Genomic DNA, 21,597 nt, shown 5'->3' with positions numbered 1-21,597 from the left:
CCCCTTCCACAGCCACATAAAACGTACACTACAACCACTTTTCACAACACTGAACAACGAAATGCTGCTACTAACAAATACATGTCCGTAAATACCCAAAATAAAACCTTCCCCATGAAAAAAGAAATGACAACTATACCAATTGCCTGCTCTATGCGGCAACTCTTGTCGAACAAGGTCCGCCACTTACTATGCAACCCTCTGTTCTAATGCGGTTGTGCCATTCTCTGCCTGCTACTTATCGGAATGGCAGACCTAATATCTAACACTAGCATGGTCAATCACCCTCTTCACCACTAACAAGGGTGCATCCTATACACCGTAAAAAAGTCCCTCCCGCCTCTGATGCTTTCATCCACGGGTACACTTGCATATCTTTTTATCCACTTCTTTCAACCTCAAAGCCTCCCTTTAAAGGCCTGCTCTTTCGGGCAAGAGTTAAGGCACAGCCGGGCCCAACAGACTTTTGAGAAGTGGTGTCCACGGACCTCTCTTGAGCTCTTTATACTGGCCAACGGATGCTGCCCCGTACTTCTCAGGGAGCACGGCTGGAATTCTTCACACCTCGGGGGAACGGCAAAGATATCTTGCTGGAGCCTCCAAAGATGTATCGGGGGTCGTCTCGTAGCTCTCACCAAAAAATTACAAAAGTAGTCAAAAAGGAGTGTATGCCGGTTCAAGAAGTAACATAAGTTTATTCAGGGCCCCAGACGTAGCTGGGACAGCAAATTCAAACAGAACGCCGAACAGGACTGCATGAAAAGGCGCTGTCAAAGAACCGCCCTCAAAGTGAAAACATTTTTAGACAGTAAAGAAATTAGCATTTGCGATCGTGCGACAGAAAAAATGTCCCCACACAGAAATTATTGGTTCTTGTACTTTGGACTCATATAGAACCCCATACATTATGGTGGATGATTGGGTCCATGACCTTCCCACACCGCCCTCAATTACACTAATGTGATGTCACAATCCACCCCAATAGCCACAACAGAAAATTAAATGACTGAAACATTTGAGAGGACTAGTGGAAGTTCATTATTCTGCCCTGGTCACCTCTTCCTGTCTCCCATGGGACCGGCTACCCACCACAACATCATCAGAGCCTTGACCCACAGACATACTGTAAAATGATTGCTGCATATCGGGAACATTCAGACGCTCTTCCCAGGCAAAATGGTCTGTGGGCGATTTGAAACTGCTGTGGGTCTTGCCGGCTTCACTAGAAAATCACATTTCATAAATGATTTTGAATTATAAAATGGTCATATATTCTTCTTTCACTGGCAAACCCTGTGCGCTCTAATCAGTTGACCTTAAAAAGTAACAACCTCTGTGCTTCTCTGTACACTTTTGGTGCTAATGTACCGTCTGCAGTGGCCTTTGCCACCATTGAAATGCTCTCATACGTTTAAAACAAAACAGGCTTTTGGGACCTATTTACTGCGCTTCATTCTACTAAGTTTAATTATACTTACCTGTGCCCCAGGATTTATGTATTAGTTTTATTAAGCTTTTAATTTGCATATATGAGAAAGGGCCCCTCCCCTTTTTAGAGTGCTACTCTCTCAGCTGATAAGTGCGTTCCTTCATACTGCGCTGGACTTGCATTTTTATTACACCTCTTTCAGCATGTTGAACATGCAGGACCCCAACTTCTTACTGCACCCGCTTTAATCACTTGAAATATGCGGGATCACAGTTCCAAACAGCACTTCACAGTCACTGTGCTACACAACATGGGTAACGGTTTGTTATAGTTCAGCAAGAGAGCTCATTGTGCTTCTGGCAAACCCGGAAAGCCGCACCCGCAAGCAGCCGTGGCCACATCACTTGCTCTTTATCTGTTCATGGGGGATGGTAGCCGATGTTAGGCTGCGGTCACAGCCACCACTTGACATTCCCTGGTTGGGTACAGCCTTTTGCCCTGTGCGGCTGCAGAGGCTGTGCTGCGCCATTGTTCCTCCTCCAGGTGGCAGCTAATGTGCTTCATGTAGCAGTGAAGGAGCATCGCCTTCCCCCAATCAGGAGATTGCAACTCTCTCAGCGCAGCAACACTCCTCTTTTCTTTGTGCGGCGGCTGCCCTGTCTTTCTCTCTCTCCCCCCTGATTGCAGAGATGCTACGGGCTCCCCGGCAGGATAAGCCCATAGGAAATAGGACCTCGCCGGCACGGCCGACGGTCATTGGGATGGGTCTGACACATACATGCCAACATTCCGAAGCGGCTGAGAGGGAGATTTCTACAGCGAAATCGGGAGACAACAATTTCGCCATAGAAATGCATTGGGGAAATAATTATTTTAGGCAGGAGAACGTGAAAAATAGCAGTATTTTTCACTAGAAAATCAGGAGTCTCCCGCCTAAATCAGGAGGGTTGGCATGTATGCTGACATGCGGCCAGCACCGTGGGCAGGCACTCGCAGATTTGTGCACTGGCGTGACTGGGCAGCACGCTGGGTAAAACAAACCTTTGTCACTAGTTATTGAGTTGCCGGGGTACGGCCCAGTTGAGGACCAACTCTTGGACCTGCGGGCGCCGCAAGGATCACTGATTGAATGCCGAGGAGGCTGGCATCCAGTGGGCAGGGCCATGTGGTGGAGGCCCACTGCCTGTGCGGCGGCGCTTGCGCAGTGCCAAAGGACACACTGCAGGCAGGTGTCTGGTGGTATTGACTGGTGCACGGGAAGCCATGCACCCCTTTTATAAACATCTTCCCACGTGTCCCTCTGCCCGTGACACTGCACGATCCTGGGAGGGGCGGGAGTTTCTGCGGAAGTGGGGCATGTATTGTGCTACATCACCATGAACACACTTGCATATGTTTCATTTTGTTAAGATCACCTGCGTGTTGGCTACACGCCCGTGACCCACACTATGAACATTTGCAAATTTGAGTAATGAGCAGCATGGCCACACCAAAAACCCAAATAGTGCATAGTTTGATTTCCTCTCGACACAATGTTGTAGTGCTCTCAGCGCTCCACACACAGCCAGAAAAAGGGCATTAGTGGCCGAGGTCACTCTGATTCACCTTGCTAAAATAGTCTGTCTAATTCAATGGCTTGCCATTAGTTATAGGCTGCATTCCCTCAGATTTGTCACACTGGGTGGAAGTGTGATAAAATGTGCAGATGGTGGACATGAGTGGCGAGATGTGGCACAAAGCATCAGCGCTGAGAATTGAAGGGGTTCAATTGCAGTACAGCCTTATGAGCTTCGGCAACACTCTGCATTCTGAGTTCTTCCTTTCATTCGAAAATAATTTATTATGGGGAAACTTGAAGATTGTTATGGGCCTTTGAGAAGAATAGTGCTTGCTACGTCAGTACGTTCTTATAAATGGGGCGTGCACAGTTTTGGAGCACCAACCGACCCTGAAACTGCAACACAGAGTCCCGTGTGCCATTGAGTGCCCACACTTTTGTGACTTCAAGCCCCTCCCAGGGCTTGTGCGGTGTCACATATTGGTGACACATGGTACAACAAGTGATCGTCCCACTAAAAGTGGCACACAACTTCCCATGCGCCAGTTATCAACTGAACTCACCGGCTCCTGTCAGTGATTCCATGCAGGTAGGGGCACAGCCTTACCCTGCCCCATAATAACTGGGAACGATGCAATTGACAGCATGTGTGCAGCCCGTCCTTGTCGGAGTGCGCTGTTGGGAGCACCCACCATGCAGAGCTCTCAGAACCTGTGTCAGATCTATTCCAACGACCGCCAGCACTGCAGACGAGGCCCCGTGGTCCGCGGGTGCTCGTGCTGTGGTCCCCAGTGCAGGAAGGAAGGAGGACGAGGCCCGGGGCGTCGGTGTGTGTGGCCAGTGTGAGGCAAGCATGGTATCAAAAGTTAGTCACAGGCACAAAGTTACAGGTTTTCAACACGTTTATTACATTGTGAATGGGGTTGGAGACTTTCTAGCTGGCCCTAATTCTATAATGCGAGTAGCCTCGACCATCAAAGTAAAGACAAATCATCCCAGTCAGTCAGTCAAACAAAAGAAAAGTCTCTGTCAGAAACCTATACTCGCCCTCACGCTTTACAATAACTAAGTATGGGAAAATGCCTGAAAAAATAAAAGAGTGTATCAAAAGAATGTCAGATTGGCAATGGGATTGGGTCACAGCTCCCTTCCCCAAGCTTAAGTCATTGGGGGCCCTTAAAAGTTCCTTCAAAGTGGGTAGTATGCACAGTTCAAAGTGCTCACAAAAGTCTTTCAGGCTTCCCTCGCCTGACTCACCATCAGTTTCATGCAAAACACATTTCAGTTCAATAGTTTCTGGCGGGCCTCCCTCACCCGGCTTCACAATTTTTAAATACACAATGTTTCACCATGTTCCTTCCTTCTTAGTTACTTTCACAGGCTTCCCTTGCCTGCCTTTAAATGTTATAACAATTCCATTGTTGTCTCAATCAAGTCCACATCACGCCGCTGGACCACCTTCCAGCTACACAGCTCCGCTTCATAGAGCTCCAGTGAAACCCCTTTCCCCGTCCTCAAGTCCACATCACGCCGCTGGACCACCTTCCAGCTACACAGCTCCGCTTCATAGAGCTCCAGTGAAACCCCTTTCCCCGTCCTCAAGTCCACATCACTCCGCTGGACCACCTTCCAGCTACACAGCTCCGCTTCATAGAGCTCCAGTGAAACCCCTTTCCCCGTCCTCAAGTCCACATCACGCCGCTGGACCACCTTCCAGCTACACAGGTCTGCTTCATAGAGCTCTGGGAAACCTCCCTTCCCCAACCTTTATACTTCTTTTTTGTTGTCTGTTAGAGACCTTCACAACCACACAGTACTCTCACCCCTATCGTGACCACTCCAACAGCAGGGTTCAATTCTTAACATTCACTTTGCCATCACCCCAATGCTTGACCACTCTGACAACAGGGTCTTCTTGTTCTTTTGACTCATGCCTCTTTCACGTAACATCTTCGGTTGGGCCCTTAGCCCCTCTCGGTTACTTCTTTCACAAAAACTGATTCGCAGTTCAGTTCTGTATCAGCCTTGTTGTGACCTCTGCACGCTCTCTCTGTATTTTGTGACTTCCCTTCAATGGCTTTGTACACATTTTACTTTCATCGTTCACAGTTCTTTTATCTCCTACAGAGAGTTCAATAATGTGTCCTTGCATATGACACGGCTCCTGTTACTTTGTTTCCCATCGGCTCACTCACCGGGTCATTGCGATCATTCTTCAATCAAAAATTGCTTTTATCTTCATGCCCAATCTCACGTGTAACATTATAACTATACAAAATCTCACCTTTCAAAAACCGGGCTCCCTTTCCTTGAACTCACCGGTTGTGATAGCTTTAGTGTATTAATCTTTGCTCTGCTCTTCGAGGTCAGGGTCTTGCCCACCTGCCCCTCAGACGCTTCCAGGCAGCCCCGCAGCCCTAGGAAGGAAACAAGCAATCTTCTGCCACACGGAAGAAAGGGATCAGACGACCCCACGACTTCCTTCGCTGAACTATCTTTTTGCTCCCTGCGACACGGCTCCCTCACCACGCTCTCCTCTGTCTTCTCTCGCAGCTTGTCAGCGTCCTGCTCTCCCTGGCCCGGTTCTCAGCAGCTCTCACTCAGCTGCCCCTTCATCGCACCATCTGACTTGCTATCTTTCTTGACCCTGGTCTCGTGCTCTTGGTCTTTCTGTGCTCCACCTTTTATACCTTGGATAACTGTCCATAAGTTTCAGATGTGTGTGGGTGTGGCTGAGCGCCTGACCCTGCCTGACTTTATTAGTGAGGCACGGCCATTGCCTCTTACTAGTAGTAACCTTCCTAGTCTTAATCTTCCTCTTCTCAGTAACCGGGCTGATAAGGAGAGGAAGGGGAATTATGTGAGTTGTAGTATGCCATAAAGGCGTAGGGAATATAAGGTAAATGATTATCAGGAAATGGGGGATACCATTTCTTACCTTCCAGTGTTTCCTCCCCGCTTCCCGAGGACCCCCTATCCAGGTGATCCACCCTTGCTAGTCCATCCCCAGGGTTGGGATCCAATAGCGATAGCCCTTCCCTGGCCACCTGAATAAGGGTTCCCTGAGGACTGAGTTGTGAAACACCTTCAGCTTTTCCACATATCCTTCCCCGATGCAATATGGATGGCACTGTTTCACAGGGGAACCACGAAAGCAACTCCACATTATTTTGGTCTTTTCCTTTTCTATGTTCCACTGTGAAGCAATAGGGTTGTAGGTCCAGAAACTAGCGCATAACCCTTGGATTAGATTCCTTTTGCTGATTCATCCATGCAATGGGAGAGTGGTCCGAGATGAATTCAAATTTTCTTCCTAATAGATAATCCTTAAGATGTAGGATGACCCATTTTATAGCGAGAGCTTCAAGTTCCAGAGCAGAGTAATTTTTCTCCCAGGGAAAATGTTTTCTACTGGCAAAAAGTATGGGATGCTCTAAACTGTAATAACTTTGCAATAAAACGGCACCTAATCCAGTCAGGGATGCATTGGTTTGAAGAATGAAATCGTTAGAAAAGTCCACTACCTTTAAAATGGGATTTTGGCACAAATGTCGCTTTAAACAGTTGTAACAAACTTCATCCTCATCTTTCCACTGGAGGTTTTGTGGTTCTGCATTTCTGAGCTTATCCGTCAATCTGGAGGTGTTATCAGAAAAGTTTGGGATAAACATACGATAGCATCCTATCAATCCCAAGAAGGCTCTTAGGTCTCTTTTGGTCTTAGGTGTTGCTGCTTCAAGGACTGCTTTTACGTTATCCCTTTGGTGCTGTACACTTCCATTCCCTACGAAGAAGCCTAGGTGTTTTCTGGCTGGAAAAGGCAATGACCGATAGTCGTCTTTGAGGTTAACAGGACATGATTGAGAATACCCCATAAATCTCTTGGGGATATTAGATATTCCCTTATTGGTTGTGGATATCTCGGACCAATCTCAGATGTTTGAGGTGGGCACAAAAGGTTCTTATTGCCAACTTTCCAATGGAGAAAAACAAGGAGATTGTGAGGGAATGTTTTGTATTAAGGTGGAAAAACTGGGCAAATCTCATCCAATAATAACTTCCTCAGGAAGACCTGGCATGACCTCTTAGGGTATTATAGTTAGCATTCCCTTGATGTTAATGGATACAGGTGTTTTGGGATATATTTCTCTATCCCATGTACTTGTAATTCTTACTAGTTTTTGGTTTCCAAGATCTTCCAGGGAAACAAGGTCTGCCCGAATTGCAGTATGTTTACTTCCCAAGTCTACAAAAGCTTGTAACGATCTACCTTTAACAATAACCATTAACAATAGCTGGTTCATGAGTAAACTCTGTAGGTGAATTGCAAAAACAAACACTTAGGGTTTCAATCTCCCCTTCGAGTTCATCCCATTCATCTCCCATTACAAATCCTCTTCCCATGGGTCCTTCTTTCGTATTTTTCGGGCAATTCCTTGCTGTATGTCCCTGTTCTCTACATGAAAAAAGAAGTTAAAGTTTGGGGTTTAATTGTCCTGACCTCCTCTCTACTCCCTTCTTCCCCACCTTTCAGTTCTGTTTGTTTCTCAGATTTCTCCTTCTCCTTGTTAAACCACTCCTTATTTTTAAAAGGATTCCCCTCCTCTTTCATGTGAAAAAATATTTGATTTTATGATCTCTCTTATCTTCCATTTTATGTAGGGAGTGAAAGTACCAATTAGCCTCAGAAAAGGTTTGAACTGTTTCAATGGCCATAGTAAGAGTGGGTTTATTCAATTGTAACACCAATCTTTGTAATAAGGGAGGCAAAGAATGAATAATCTGTTTGATGGTTAACATTTCTATTAATTCTGGCAGTGTTTTTTCTCCATCCATAAAGAGATAGTATTTTGTATTCTTTTGCCTAGTTCGAAGAGAGTTTCTCCTGGATTAAGTCTGATGTTACATAGTTTTTGTCGATAAAAATTGCTAGTCTATCCCACTCTTTGTCTTATCCTTAATATTCTCAAAGGTGACATTGTTTTGAAGGTTAAGTAATTGATAGGACGTTTGGAGCTCATATCTTAACAATGGTCGTATATAAAATATTTTGAGATTATCTTCCTACCTAAACTGGGCTGCCTACCTTCCAAAATTTAGAAAAGGGTTTCCTAAGTCTTCGCCTTCATGGTACAGTTGTAAGACCCTTTGTGGGAGATGGGGTCTTGTTTGGTTAGCAATCATTTGTTCTAACCCAGTTTGTAGTCATGTTCCTGCTTGTAATTAGTGAGTGGCCAGATGGGCTAAGGCGAGGCCATGTTGGGATATGGTGTTAAAGTTTGATATGATTCACCTCTGGATTCAGAAATAAAAGGGATTCAGCTTTTTCTTCTCCATCAAACTCACTCCCAAAACATTTCTGATCCTTCTGTATCAGGATCAATTTTATGAATGAAAGATACATCTTTTGAATCGGGAAGAAAGGTCCTTGAGCTAGAAGGTGACTTATTCCCTGAAAGAGTTTGTTCCACCAGTGAATCTCACAAAGCACTAGGTCTTATGTATGTTTGTGGAGCTCTTATTTTTAAGAACAATATGGTGCCACTGATGAAGTTGATAATGGGAGACAGGAAGAGTATCCAATAGTAGTTGAAACCAGAAAGAATAAATTCTGGTCTCGGACGGGAACATGGATTTGGAGGAAGATGGAATGTTTGATAGTCTGCACTCTATCTCAGTTTTCAATATCAACAATAATCTTTTCCCCAACTGGAGGTAGCACAATCAGTAACATGGGTCCCTCAACCTGTTTCATTTGAGCCACATCCCACCCCTGACAGCATATGTGACGCAGGCATGGTATCAAAAGTTAGACACAGACTCAAAGTTACACATTTTCAACACCTTTATTATATTCTGAATGGGGTTGGAGAATTCCTAGCTGGCCCTAATTCTATAATGGGAGTAGCCTCGACCATCAAAGTAAAGAAAAGTCATTCAAGCCAGTCAGTCAAACAAAAGAAAAGTCTGTTAGAAACCTATAGTTGCCCTCAAGCATTACAATAACCAAGTAAGGGAAAATGCATGGAAAAATAAAAGAGTATCAAAAGAATGTCAGAATGGCAATGGGATTGGTTCACAGCTGCCTTCCCCAAGCTTAATTCATTGGGGCTCTTTAAAAGTTCCTTCAAGGTGGGTAGTATGCACAGTTCAAAGTATTCACAAAAGTCTTTTGGGCTTCCCTCGCCTGACTCACCATCAGTTCCATGGGAAACACAGTTCAGTTCAATAGGTTCTGGCGGGCTTCCCTCACCCGGCTTCACAATTCTTAAATACACAATGATTCACAAAGTTCCTTCTTAGTTACTTTCACAGGCTTCCCTTGCCTGCCTTTAAATGTTTTTAACAGGCGCGACAAGACAAGGAAGGGAAGAGAGAAGGGGGCCCAAACAACGATCTTACTAGGCCTTGTGTCATTCAGACCGTGCAAGGGCGGGGGCAGGTGGAGAAGTGCCAGGGGAGGTGGAGGGAAGAGTGCAAGGAACGCGTAAGTGCTGCCAGGAAGGTGGCTCATAAGTGCAGAGAGTCAGGGGACTCTAGGGTTGCATATACAGTCATTAAGAGGTTGGGAGACCTGGAGGCAGTGCAGGAGCAACAGGTCGTGAAGGAGCCTGGTCCCATAAGTTCAGGGGTCCAGTTTGTCGCTTGTTTTTAAGGAATATTCTGGACCGAAAGCATTAATTCGCTAATTGTTATATATACACACCACAAGCAGTGAGGCAACACCTTCACTACTCCTGTCCTGATGAATGCCATTACAACTGAAGCTGATATAATACAATAGGCCAAAGTGTCGACTTGTTTTTTGTTTTAGTGTTTCAAAAGTGGAAAAAAAGACATTACTTGTTTTGTATATTGTGTTATTGTATAAACCTTGGCAACACAAGGCTCGTCTGTACAAATCACTAGATGTTGTTTTTACTGTAAGATTTGTGAAAAATGTGCATGTTCTATATGGATGGTGTTAGACTTGCTATACCTTGATGGTATGGTATGCTTTGTATAATTTACATATTGCATAATTACATATAAAATACACAATAATTGTGATAAAAAATCAGATTAATTTTTCTATATGTTGTTTTGTCCAAACACGCCCTGATCAACTGCCTTTCTATACATCATTGGGGCATGTGGCATGGGTGAAGCGGTAGCTTTGAATATGAAAATATATTCTGCTTGCGGTTCCAACCTGCAGTGGTGGACTAGATTACAACAAACTTACACAACAAGCATTAGCAAGGACCTACAAGCATGTTTTTGGAAATATATGTCTTGTGTTTTATTTTTCCAAAGTGTAAGAATGTAAGTAGAAAAACTAGTGATATACATTTGGTGTCTGGGTAGTGGGCCTGGCCCTCGGCAAACACAAATGTGTACTCTGATTTGCTTATTGGGGAATGCGCCATGACCGAAGCCCATGCCCCATGGAACTGGAGACTGGCCATGGTTGCAAGCCATGAGCACTGGCCATTGGTTACATTATTAGGGTATACTGGACACTGAGCTAGGATGCAGGGTAGGCGCAGTGAATAATCGGGGAGGTTTGGTTCGGCTGGGGTTATGGTTGAGCCTTATGCCATGGGCAATTGAACGATGATTTGCAGCCCCAGCATGCGCTGCTGAAAACGACAGACAGTATGTGTTGCAAAAAATGTTTCTAAAAGGAGGTTTATAGTTGTTTAATATATATGAAAAGATGAATTATAAATACAGAAATTACATATATACAGTGATGTAACACCATGAAAAATGTTCACTTATAAAAACCTATTAAATTGACAGTTGTTAAAGGGATGTTAGGGCTAAGATGCATCCCATGCTTGGGACTCCTCTGCTCCAGTAGTTAGCCAGTGGTGTCCCACCTTGGCATCCCTTGGTATTTCCCTCCTGGGTTCTCATGAGCACTTGCCCATCCGTACTACCCCTTCTATTTATGCACTTCTCTCACTGCACAATGCATATGTGCATTTATAGGAGCACTGTGTACAATACTTTTGTATAAGTAAGGGAAATGGACCCCCTTTGTCACTAGGTGTCATACATCACCCTTGGAAGTGTTGGAACAGATGGAAATACACCTAACATGGCTGTGATGGTTCTCAGTTGACGGTCTAGTCTTTTTCCAATATGGCCGCCTACTCCTTAACTCCTGGGGAAGTGTTTCGTTCCCTGCGTTGTATCCGTCTCTTGGACTACGCTGCTTGAGCTTGTTTTCGTACAGAGTTCCCGTATTCCTCTTTCTACCCTTCGCTTGTGTTCTGCTTGCCTTTGTCACCTTTGTGGTGGTTTATTTCGGCTCAGGTATTTCCTTGTGGTTTCCATGATTTCTAGTTCACCTCCTATCAATCCGTGCTTTGTTTACTTTTCTGTCTTCTTACCTATTCTTTGTTTCCTTCTCTCCTTTCACCTAGTTTTCCTTTGTTTATTTTCCATTTACATATCCTCCTTGGGAATCTTCTTTTTCCGCAGTTATCTGTATTTAATTGCTTTTTACTTTCAGTTTCTTAATTTTCTGCCCGCGGTGATCGGTGGTACCCGCTCCCGTCGGCCACGGCCAGCATCTTACCTGTCCTTTCCGGGTCGTGTCGACCGACAGCACTCTCTTCCTTAGCTTCAGAGGTCACAATCTGTTTCCTTTCCGTTCTTGCCGTTTCGGACATATTTTCATTCTCGTATCTTCCGGCGGTTGTCATCCTCTCAGAGCCGGCTTCCTCTTGTGCTCGCTATCTTCTGTTCTCATTCAGACAAACTTTTCTGGCACTTACGTTTACCCAATATTTCAGCCCGCTGCTCCTTTTCCTTTTTCTCTGACTTCTTTCTTCCCCATTGAATCTATTGCCCATTGTCTTCTTTGACACGCCAGTTCAAGAAGTTTATCCTTACTTCAAGGAAGATTACGAATCCAGGCTTCCACCGTAGATTGTCTACACAACTTCTGCACCTGGGATACGGACCTACTATTTCGTTGTGTCATCACGAGCAGTCCTTCCTTCTCAGTTTCCATATTGAGCACAGACTTATTGGACAAATAACAGCTTCACCTTCTATCAGGGTTTTTCTGCCAATAGGCTTTTTCCCTGATCTTTTTGGGGCTTGCTCTTTGGGGATCCCCTGGATTGGATTCTATTCCCGGTCAAGGTGGCCTCCGAGGGAGCCCGTCCCAATCTCCATCAGAAGAAGGAGAGGAGGCCTAAGGAACTTAAAGGACCACATAAAAAGAAGGACTCTGAGACTCCTGACAGCTCAATTGAAGATACAGGTGAGGAGGAGTGTCGGGAGGTAGATTCAGGGATTGACACCAGGTTTATTAATACATTTCTGCTTCAGGGGACAGTCCCTCAACAACTAAAACGATCTATAATCACACCTTTATTGAAAAAAATATACCTTGGATCCGGAGTTCCTGCAGAATTATCGACCCATTGCAGCCCTCTCCTGGCCCACAAAAATCCTCGAGAAGGTGGTCACTGGCCAGCTGCAGGAATTTGTGGAGCGAGAACTATTATTGGATACTTTCCAATCGGATTTCAGACCTAGGTTTGGAACCGAGACTGCTCTCTTGGCTGTCCGAGATGACCTATTAGAGGCCGCGGATCAAGGTGAACTTTCCTTGTTGGTGATGTTGGACCTATCCGCTGCCGTTTATACAGTGCACTATGTTAGTCTCTTGGGCCGACTGCGAGGGGTTAGATGGGTCTCCGATCATGCCACTGGCTGGTTTAAATCATTCTTGACAGATTGTTAACAGCGGGTGAGATTGGGCGAGTTCCTGTCGGACTTCATCAAGATGAATGGTGGATTCCCGCAGGGATCATCACTCTCGCCTTTGCTGTTCAATCTGTATATGTGGCCATTGCTGGAGATTTTGAGACAACATGGGGTGAGTTTTCATTCCTATGCGGATGATACTCAAATCTTCATCAGAATCGTCAAGTTTGACGAAGCATTTAGTAGGCTTAAACAGTGCTTGGATGATGTTAGTCAAGGGATGTCTAATAATCAGCTTCAGTTAAATGCAGCTAAAACTGAACGTATTCTGTTTGGCCCAAGACACCTACTAAATGCTGCCAAGAAACTGTCTATTCCGACCCTCCTAGGAACCAATCTAAAATTTGTTTCCAAGGTTAAGAACCTGGGTTGTATTTGGCAGGATGATCTTGGCAGCGAAGGCCAGGTCGGAGCCAAGGCTCAAGCGGTGTACTATGCCTTGAGACCTTTGCAGCAGGTACTTCCCTATATTCCTAATGAGGATAATGCCGCTGTGGTGGGCGCTTTGACAAATGCACATTTGGACTATTACATTAGTCAGTTGATTGGCATTCAGTCCAAACAAGTTCAGAGACTCCAAAAAGCCCAGAACGTGGCAATTAGACTGGTCTTCTGATTGGGCAAAACCGCCCATGTTTCACCTTCTTGTCGTGCCTTACACTGGTTAGCAGTGGAAGAATGCATCAGATTTAAGGTAGCCTGCCTTATCATAAAATGCCTGAATGGGCTTGCTCCAACATATTTGAAAGATAAGATTCAATACTACCAACCCTCAAGATGCTTACGATCTAGAGACTGTCTCCTCCTGTCTATTCCCCATTCAGTTTATATGACAAGGGGTGACAGAAGATTTGCAGTGTTTGGTCCAAAACTTTGGAATTCAATTCCTTTAGAAATCATAGGGCCTTGAAGCCATTTTTGTTCAGATAAGGCTACCCCTGTTTTTTTGTATGTGCTTCTTTCCTGCGCTCAGTTCTGCCTCATGTGAATTTATTTTTCCAACTGCGCCGCTATACGGTTAAGTCCGTCATGTGTGCTACATAAATGCAAAATACAAATACAGAAGATTTGTAGAAGATTGTTAAGTGGCAGTGGGTGTGTGGAAGCTTAATATGATCATAGAGTTATATGTACAGTTTTTGGAAGTGATTGGTGGGTGGATGTATGACTGTTTGAAAGCAGGCATTGAGGGAGTGTTACAAATATAAAATTAAAAAGGGTATAGGGCTGCCCTGTGCGATGGTGTGCATGTGCCATCCGGGTCTTTTAATGATCTTTGGCCTGGAAAGTGGACTGTGAAGACCACGGATAGTCACAAAGGTCCATTGATTATGGTCCTTATTATATGTTAGAGAAATGTTTCGGGACATAACATTGTTTCTGGCCTTTAATATGTTTCTCTAGTATACAATTGTCCATTATTCCCATTAACATAACACAAAATGCTAATGGTAATGTTGGAGAATCTTATTGGGTTTAACTACTTTACTGAGAAATGTAAAGTAGATGAAGTCTATAAGATTATTTAATAACCCTTCAAAAACTAAGAAAAAACTTTACACAAAACACTGGATTCAGACCCAAGATGATCTGACGAAGTACAAAAGTCACAAAGATTTCTGGGCAGTTCCGAGAAAACTAAACAAGATTTCAGCATATTTGAGAATCTTTCCAAACTGGCATGGAAGAGCACAATTTATGCGATTCCGATGGAACATTCTCCCTACAAACAAAATCAATTACAGAAGATCAAAGACAGTTGGAACAAACCAATGCAGAATATGTCTGAATCTGGATGCAATTGAATCACTGAAACACTTGACACTCGAGTGTAAGGGTCTAACTGCTGAACGGAACCAGTGCTTGGAAAGAGTTGCTAAAAAAACAACAAATAGAGAAATCGTAGTATGGTGGGATGTCTTTACCGAAGGAGAAAAAACAAGCACCAACTTGGCCTTGGTTAGATTGTTAACAACAATTTTTAAGAAAATCAAACTGTTGGACCAGGACAAACGAGAGGGTAAATGTAAAGAACCCAGAACCAATTGACTAGAAGGGGGAGAAAGAAAACTAACAGCAATAGTTTAAAATGAATATGTTTTTCTTATCTATGAGGAATAATTTTTAATAAATTTTATATAGGAACATGAAGTGTAAGAAATGGCTTAAGGTTTTTGTTGTTGTAAAACCACATTATGCCTAATACATTTTTTTGGTGGGTTTTATTTTTTTAAATGTACATTTTTGCAGAAGTCAGAAAGTAAGGTGGGGAGAGAAATGAGGGAAGGGGCACCAACCACAAATCTGGAGGGGGAGGTGGACAGAGGAAGATGTTGCATGTGTGTTACATCTAAGGTAGAGGGCAGTGTTGCCTCATGCTCCTTGATTACAGCTTCAAAAGTACTTTGAAATTGCTCCCCCCTGCAGAGTGGTGTGTTACAGTACATACAAAGTACTGTTGTCTTAGAAAGATATGGATCAACAGCCTCTTTTATCGCTTGAAAGGTAGCTGGTGGGATTTTGTGTCCCACAGAAGTAGCTGTGTGGTTACAGTATTGGTTAAAGGAAGATGAGGTGGAAGAAGGCAGCCTACTACTTCCTAAGAAAGGACCCACCTTTCTGAGAGCATTGCCGTGGTTGGATTAAGTGTGGAGGCACATGGAGGTGGTCCCATAGGAGTACTGTCCAGGTAGTCCGCGACTGAGTGCATTTCACTTTGGTCACTTTAGCCTATGGTACATTCCCAACAGTGGTAAAGAACTGACACCCCCATAATTCTCTTTGGGTGCTAGAGGTAGGCTCATCTTCTTGGTCCTCTTCATTGTTTTTTTTTTTTAAAGTACTGCGCTTCTTTTGTTGTGTAGGTCCTCCAGCTGGTGGTGGCTCTTGGGGAGGAGGGATAGCAATAGCTGATGCCATATTAAAGATAAATAGCAGTTTTACTAATATTCTTCAAAGTATGTGCTGTGTGCTAAATTGTTAATGGATAATGAGTAAGAATGGGTGTAGGGGCTGTGTAAGGGTACATTTCAAAGTTCCTAGCTGAGTAGAAAATGCAGTTCTGAACTATTTGCAAAGCACGGACCCATTCGCGAAGTGCAGACGTGTTCGCGAACTTGTCATCATGCCACGTGCGTGGTCACGTGACACTGTATGGAAAGCCTGCGATGACGTCAGACGTTTGTGGACGTCAAACACAAAAACAGTGGAAAAAGTTGTTAAAAGTGTATAGAAGTGTTACAAATGATGCTAAAAGGCGGGGAATTGCAGAGTTTTAAGGTGAAACTTAGTAAATTGGACAAAAATGTTGCTATATTGGGTTAAGTATTAGTAAGTTGTGGGAAATTAGTGTGCACTGGAAAAACCCATGAAATTCACTGACAAAACCAAAGGGATGCTATGGTTAAGTTGCACTAATCAAAACCTATGAAATTCAATGAAAAAACGTTGTTAAAAGGACGCCATGGTTGCAAGTAATACCGAAACCCCCCAGAAATGTGCCACTTATGGTAAACTAAGCAACCATAACTCGCGCCACCACGTGCACTGCTATGACTAACACCCAGGACATCAAAGATGACATCACAAATAGGTTTTTATTAGTGCAACTAAACCATAAGGTCCCTTTAACACAGTTTTTTCAGTGAATATATATATCTCCGGGTTAAGAATGAACAACGTTGTGTAAAAGAATAAGTTTATTTACATTTATAATCCCTCTTTTCTTCTCTCTAAATCACATTGTGCAAACAGTCGTCATCTTCAAAATCCCTCAATACGTCTCACTAGTTGAAATAAAATTCAAACACATTTGTTTGGTAAGATACAAATCACTTTTCTTTAAATAAATCAATTAACATAAATACTCTCCCCTTAGGGCTTAATTCACAAATCCAAAACAAAAAGCCTTGTCCATTCCAACGCAGGGTTTAACGAATATTTCCAATGCAAAAGCCCTGTTCATGTGGGGCTTAATTCACAACACTTCTAAAGTCAAATCAGAATGCTAATATAACTATTTCCAAACTAAACCAAAAGCTTAAATCAATAAAGCAATCATATGCTTCTCAATAAATGACAATGTTCAATACAAAGCACAAAACACAGCATCCATGAACTAAAGGACCAGCATTTCACACTATTCAATAACCTATTGCATCTTAAAAAGCTCTTAAGGTGTAGCACAGAGCTCACACCCCCTTGTAGCCCTGACAGGATCACAGCAGGCCAGCCATATTTATAGGATATTTTTGCTTGGAAAGCCCCTTACCATAAAATTCTGGAGGGCAAATCCCCGGCTTCTGAATCTAATTTGCACTTGGAAGTTCCTCCCTCATTTGTATGATGTAGGTATACAATATTATGGGTTCATCCCCTTAGCTTGTTGCTGAATTATCAGACCTTAGCTTCTTGCTAAATTATCAAGCCTCAGCTCCTTGTCGTTTTATCACTGAAGCTTCAAGCTAAAATATCAACATGTCCTTAACTCAAGAACTATACATCATGGGTTGTTATGTCTTGGTTCTTAAGAAAAATGCGTACTCTTCCAACATGGAAATTGCAGTGCATTTGATTTCATGGCCTACTCATAATAGCTATAGACTATATGTAAGCATATGTACTGGACTGTTATCAAATGTGCATGTGTAAGAGTGTTTGCATGCATGCATGTATGTATGATATGATAAAGCTATGAAGACACTTAGCACGTTGCTATAATAAGTGGTAAAGTAAAATAAATGAATGTTAACACAGAAACACACTTCTCAATACTTTTCAATACAATGCTAATATAGGCCTCTAGGAACATCTTTGAGCATTAAAGTGCTTTGAGTATACTTCTGCTGTTTGTAGCACTAATGCTGCTATTTTAAATATTGCATGTTTTGCAGTCTAGGCTGCCTTTAAGCCTGTATCACAAGTTCTGCTCTCTCTACAAGTCACTACATTCTACTCTGCTATTTACAGCCAATAAGCCAATGCTAGTTCTGCTATTATGAAGTGATATTCTGAAATGAGATGGGGCTTCACCTGTTGCTCCTACCCTGCAGGGCAGAATGGAGTGAAACACCATGACATCTCCAGGTGGTTTTATGACTCGAGCACGTTTTGTACACCAACATCTGTTTCTTAGTCAGTGTTGGGGTTCATTAGTCAGTGCTAGGGATTAACAGTGCTAGGGTTAGTTTTTCAACTTTTGCATTATTGTGTGTGTTTTATGTAAATTGAGCTTGGTTTTGTTAAGAAAATGCTTTGGCATTCGGTGCATTGATAAGGTTTTTCTCCTGTGTGTGTTCTCTCATGAGGAATAACACTGTATTTATTAATGATGCCTTTTTGGCATTTATTACATTGGTACAGTTTTTCTCCTGTGTGGGTTCCTTCATGCAGCAGAAGATTGCTTTTGCAACTGAAGCTTTTCTGGCATTCAATGCACCGATATGGTTTCTCTCCAGGTGTGTTCGCTCATGAAGAGTAAGATGGACTTTTTGAATGAAGCATTTCTGACATTGAGTGCACTGATAAGGTTTTTCTCCTGTGTGGGTTCGCTCATGTTTAATAAGATCACTTTTATTAATAAAGCCCTTTTGGCATTCAGTGCATTGGTACAATTTTTCTCCTGTGTGGGTTCTTTCATGCACCATAAGATAGCTTTTGCGACTGAAGCATTTGTGGCATTCAATGCACTGATGAGGTTTTTCTCCTGTGTGTGTTCGTTCATGATGAGTAAGAGTGCTTTTATTCCCAAAGCATTTGTGACATTCAGTGCATTGATACGGTTTTTCTCCTGTGTGTGTTCGTTCATGAAGAGTAAGACTGACTTTATGCCTGAAGCATTTCTGACATTCAGTGCACTTATATGGTTTTTCTCCTGTGTGGGTTCTCTCATGTTGAATAAGATTTGTTGTATGACTGAAGAATTTCTGACATTCAGTGCACTGATAAGGTTTTTCTCCTGTGTGCGTTCTCTCATGTTTAATAAGATTGAATTTATTAATGAAGCTGTTCTGGCATTCACTGCAGTGGTACGGTTTTTCTCCTGTGTGGATTCTTTCATGCAGCATAAGATTGCTTTTGCGACCGAAGCATTTCTGACATTCAATGCACTGATGAGGTTTTTCTCCTGTGTGTGTTTGTTCATGATAAGTAAGACTGCCTTTATGCACGAAGCATTTTTGACATTCAGGGCATTGATACGGTTTTTCTCCTGTGTGTGTTCTCTCATGTTGAATAAGATTGGTTTTATGAATGAATCTTTTCAGACATTCAATGCACTGATATGGTTTTTCTCCCGTGTGTGTTCTCACGTGATGAATAAGACTGTCTTTTTGACTGAAGCATTTCTGACATTCAGTGCACTGATAAGGTTTTTCGCCTGTGTGTGTTCTCTCGTGTTTAATAAGATTGCATTTATGAATGAAGCCTTTTTGGCATTCACTACATTGGTATAGTTTTTGTCCTGTGTGGGATCTTTCATGCATCATAAGATGGCTTTTGCGGCTGAAGCATTTCTGGCATTCAATGCACTGATAAGGTTTTTCTCCTGTATGTGTTCGTTCATGATAAGTAAGGCTGCCTTTATGCCCGAAGCATTTCTGACATTCACTGCATTGATGAGGCTTTTCTCCTGTGTGTGTTCTCTCATGTTTAATAAGATCGCTTTTATAAATAAAGCCTTTTTGGCATTCACTACACTGATACAGTTTTTCTCCTGTGTGAGTTCTCTCATGCTTAATAAGATAACTTTTTTGACTGAAGCATTTCAGACATTCACTGCACTGGTGAGGCTTTTCTCTCGTGTGTGTTCTATCATGAACAATAAGGCTGCTTTTATGATAGAAGCATTTCTGACATTCAGTGCATTGGTAACGTTTTTCTCTTGCTTGCATTTGCTCATGCAGAATAAGACTAGTCTTATGACTGAATCTTTTCAGACATTCAGTGCTCTGAGAATGTTCCTCTGTCATGAGCATCTCCATTGCTGGTTTTGCTATAATTATAATTGTAAAGATATTTGTTCTTTTATAACACCCTTAATACCGGAGGCCAGTTTCTAAGTGCGAGATAAACATACAGTGGTAAGACAGCAGAAGGCAATGGAGGGACTCAATGAAGCAGGCCTACGGACTCGATAGTGAAACTTAGGTGGGCAAAGTGTTGGAAACTCACAGAAATGTAGCTTCAACAGGAGCATATGCGTGGAACATCCCTAACCAGACAGTGGTTCTCATTTCTTACCTTAATCTACATTGCATTCCTGCAGCCCTCTGTATCAAGTCTTTCCATATAATTATAACACGACCCTCAATATTCAGTACTTCTAAATTGCATCCATAAAACTATCCCCTTGCTGTACAGTACTCGGATGTTTGCCAGCTAGGTTTGCTCTATACAACACCCAAGAGATGCCAAAACAAAACTTACTCCAGGAGGAGGGTACACATGGATAATACTTAGATGTAATCGCTCGAAATAGCTGCAGTGCTCTCTAGAGAATGCTTACATCTTCTCAAATGCAGCTTTGCTCTGGATTCAATATGTTGCTTCCTCTATGGTCAGCTTCTATAGGTTGCCTCATATACTTCACTTGATGGATCTGGCTCTACTAATGATGACCTGATCATATTATCCTTGGGTGTGCTCTCTCACAGTAAACCTGGTATTTTGAAAAAAGATTTTCTGAAAAGAAACAGCAATGAGGTTTCTCTTACAACCTATTGTCACGGGAGATCAGATTTAATTTATAACTGAGGTGTCTCCTGTGTGCTTCATAAAGATATAGTCCATATCCTGCTTCAGTTCATGCACATAATGGGCTGTGCTGTTGGACTACTTGCTCTACTGTTGGACCTCTTGCTGTGCTGTTGGATTTCTTTTTGCTGCGCTGTTGGCCTTCTTCTTACGGTCGGCTGGTGTACAAGCTCTTGTTTACCATGTACTTTAATTACAGGAATTAAATGATTCCGGATTATAAGTATTCAGACAGTCATGTCAGATTACTCAATTCTTAGTACTTCTTGATGTATAGCTGAAAGAATATGTGGGATTGAAGACCTCACTTTTTCAAGCAGTCCTGTTCTGGGCTCTTCCAATTCCTTCCTTATTGCATCTGACGTCTGGTTCCCTTTTCTTTCCAAATAAGCCTTCTTATGATGTTAGTTTTAGCACGTCAATAAATCATCATTTCGTCTTGACTGGCCTGCAACAGTCATCTGTAGATTAAAAGTGAAAGGTTATGTTTATAAATGTTCTATTGTAGCTAGAAATAGCATTAAAAGGCAATGTGTGTTCTATAAATTAAAACAAACAATTGTAATGTTTCCATTCTGTACACAAGGGAGGTGATTAGAGAACAGCAGAGAGTGCCAAAGTTCTGTGAAAAGTAACACTGATTTCTAAAGCAGCAGAAAAGAATAATCAGCCTTTCTCTGTGACACTATAAGAAAGAAGCTGGGAAGAATGCATCTACTACATTGGGTCAATTCAATCCTCCCACATGAAGGTCTAGGGCCACAGTCACATTTCTGTCTTTTGTTGAAATGTTAGTAGGATACAGTGACCTTAATTACCCCTTTCAAAGATGCCAATGAATAGAACTTTAACAAGGTTTTTTTCACTGAAGCTAGTACATAATGTGCCGCAAATCTAATTTCCACAGAAGATGCAACTCTATCATTGTGTCTATTGTTTATGACCTCTCATGCTTTAAATGGCATATAGAGGGGTCCTAATGTTTGTTTATAGACTGACCCAAACGCACAGAGTTCAATTCACATAGATGTGTTTGTTCGGCATCAGGTGGCCCGAGGAGCCAAAAGTAGCTCCTGGTAGCTGTTGG

The 21,597-nt window shown here is 42.7% G+C and overlaps 1 protein-coding gene across 1 annotated transcript in view; it reads right to left on the bottom strand.

Annotated features, from left to right (window-relative positions):
• The window catches only part of LOC138489276 (zinc finger protein 268-like), a 175,734-nt gene that overhangs the window by 66,339 nt on the left and 87,798 nt on the right, over positions 1–21,597 (bottom strand). Inside the window, exon 2 of the mRNA XM_069616973.1 lies at positions 18,427–20,971. Within this exon, the coding sequence (XP_069473074.1) occupies positions 18,427–19,738 (1,312 nt within the window). The 5' untranslated portion in view covers positions 19,739–20,971. The remainder of the gene's footprint in view (positions 1–18,426; positions 20,972–21,597) is intronic.

The sequence above is a fragment of the Ambystoma mexicanum genome, chromosome 9 (assembly GCF_040938575.1).
Source record: "Ambystoma mexicanum isolate Mex_15411 chromosome 9, UKY_AmexF1_1, whole genome shotgun sequence".
NCBI classification, from domain to species: Eukaryota; Metazoa; Chordata; class Amphibia; order Caudata; family Ambystomatidae; genus Ambystoma; species Ambystoma mexicanum.
Note: the sequence above shows the minus strand (reverse complement) of the source record. Positions and strands in the feature narration are given on the sequence as shown.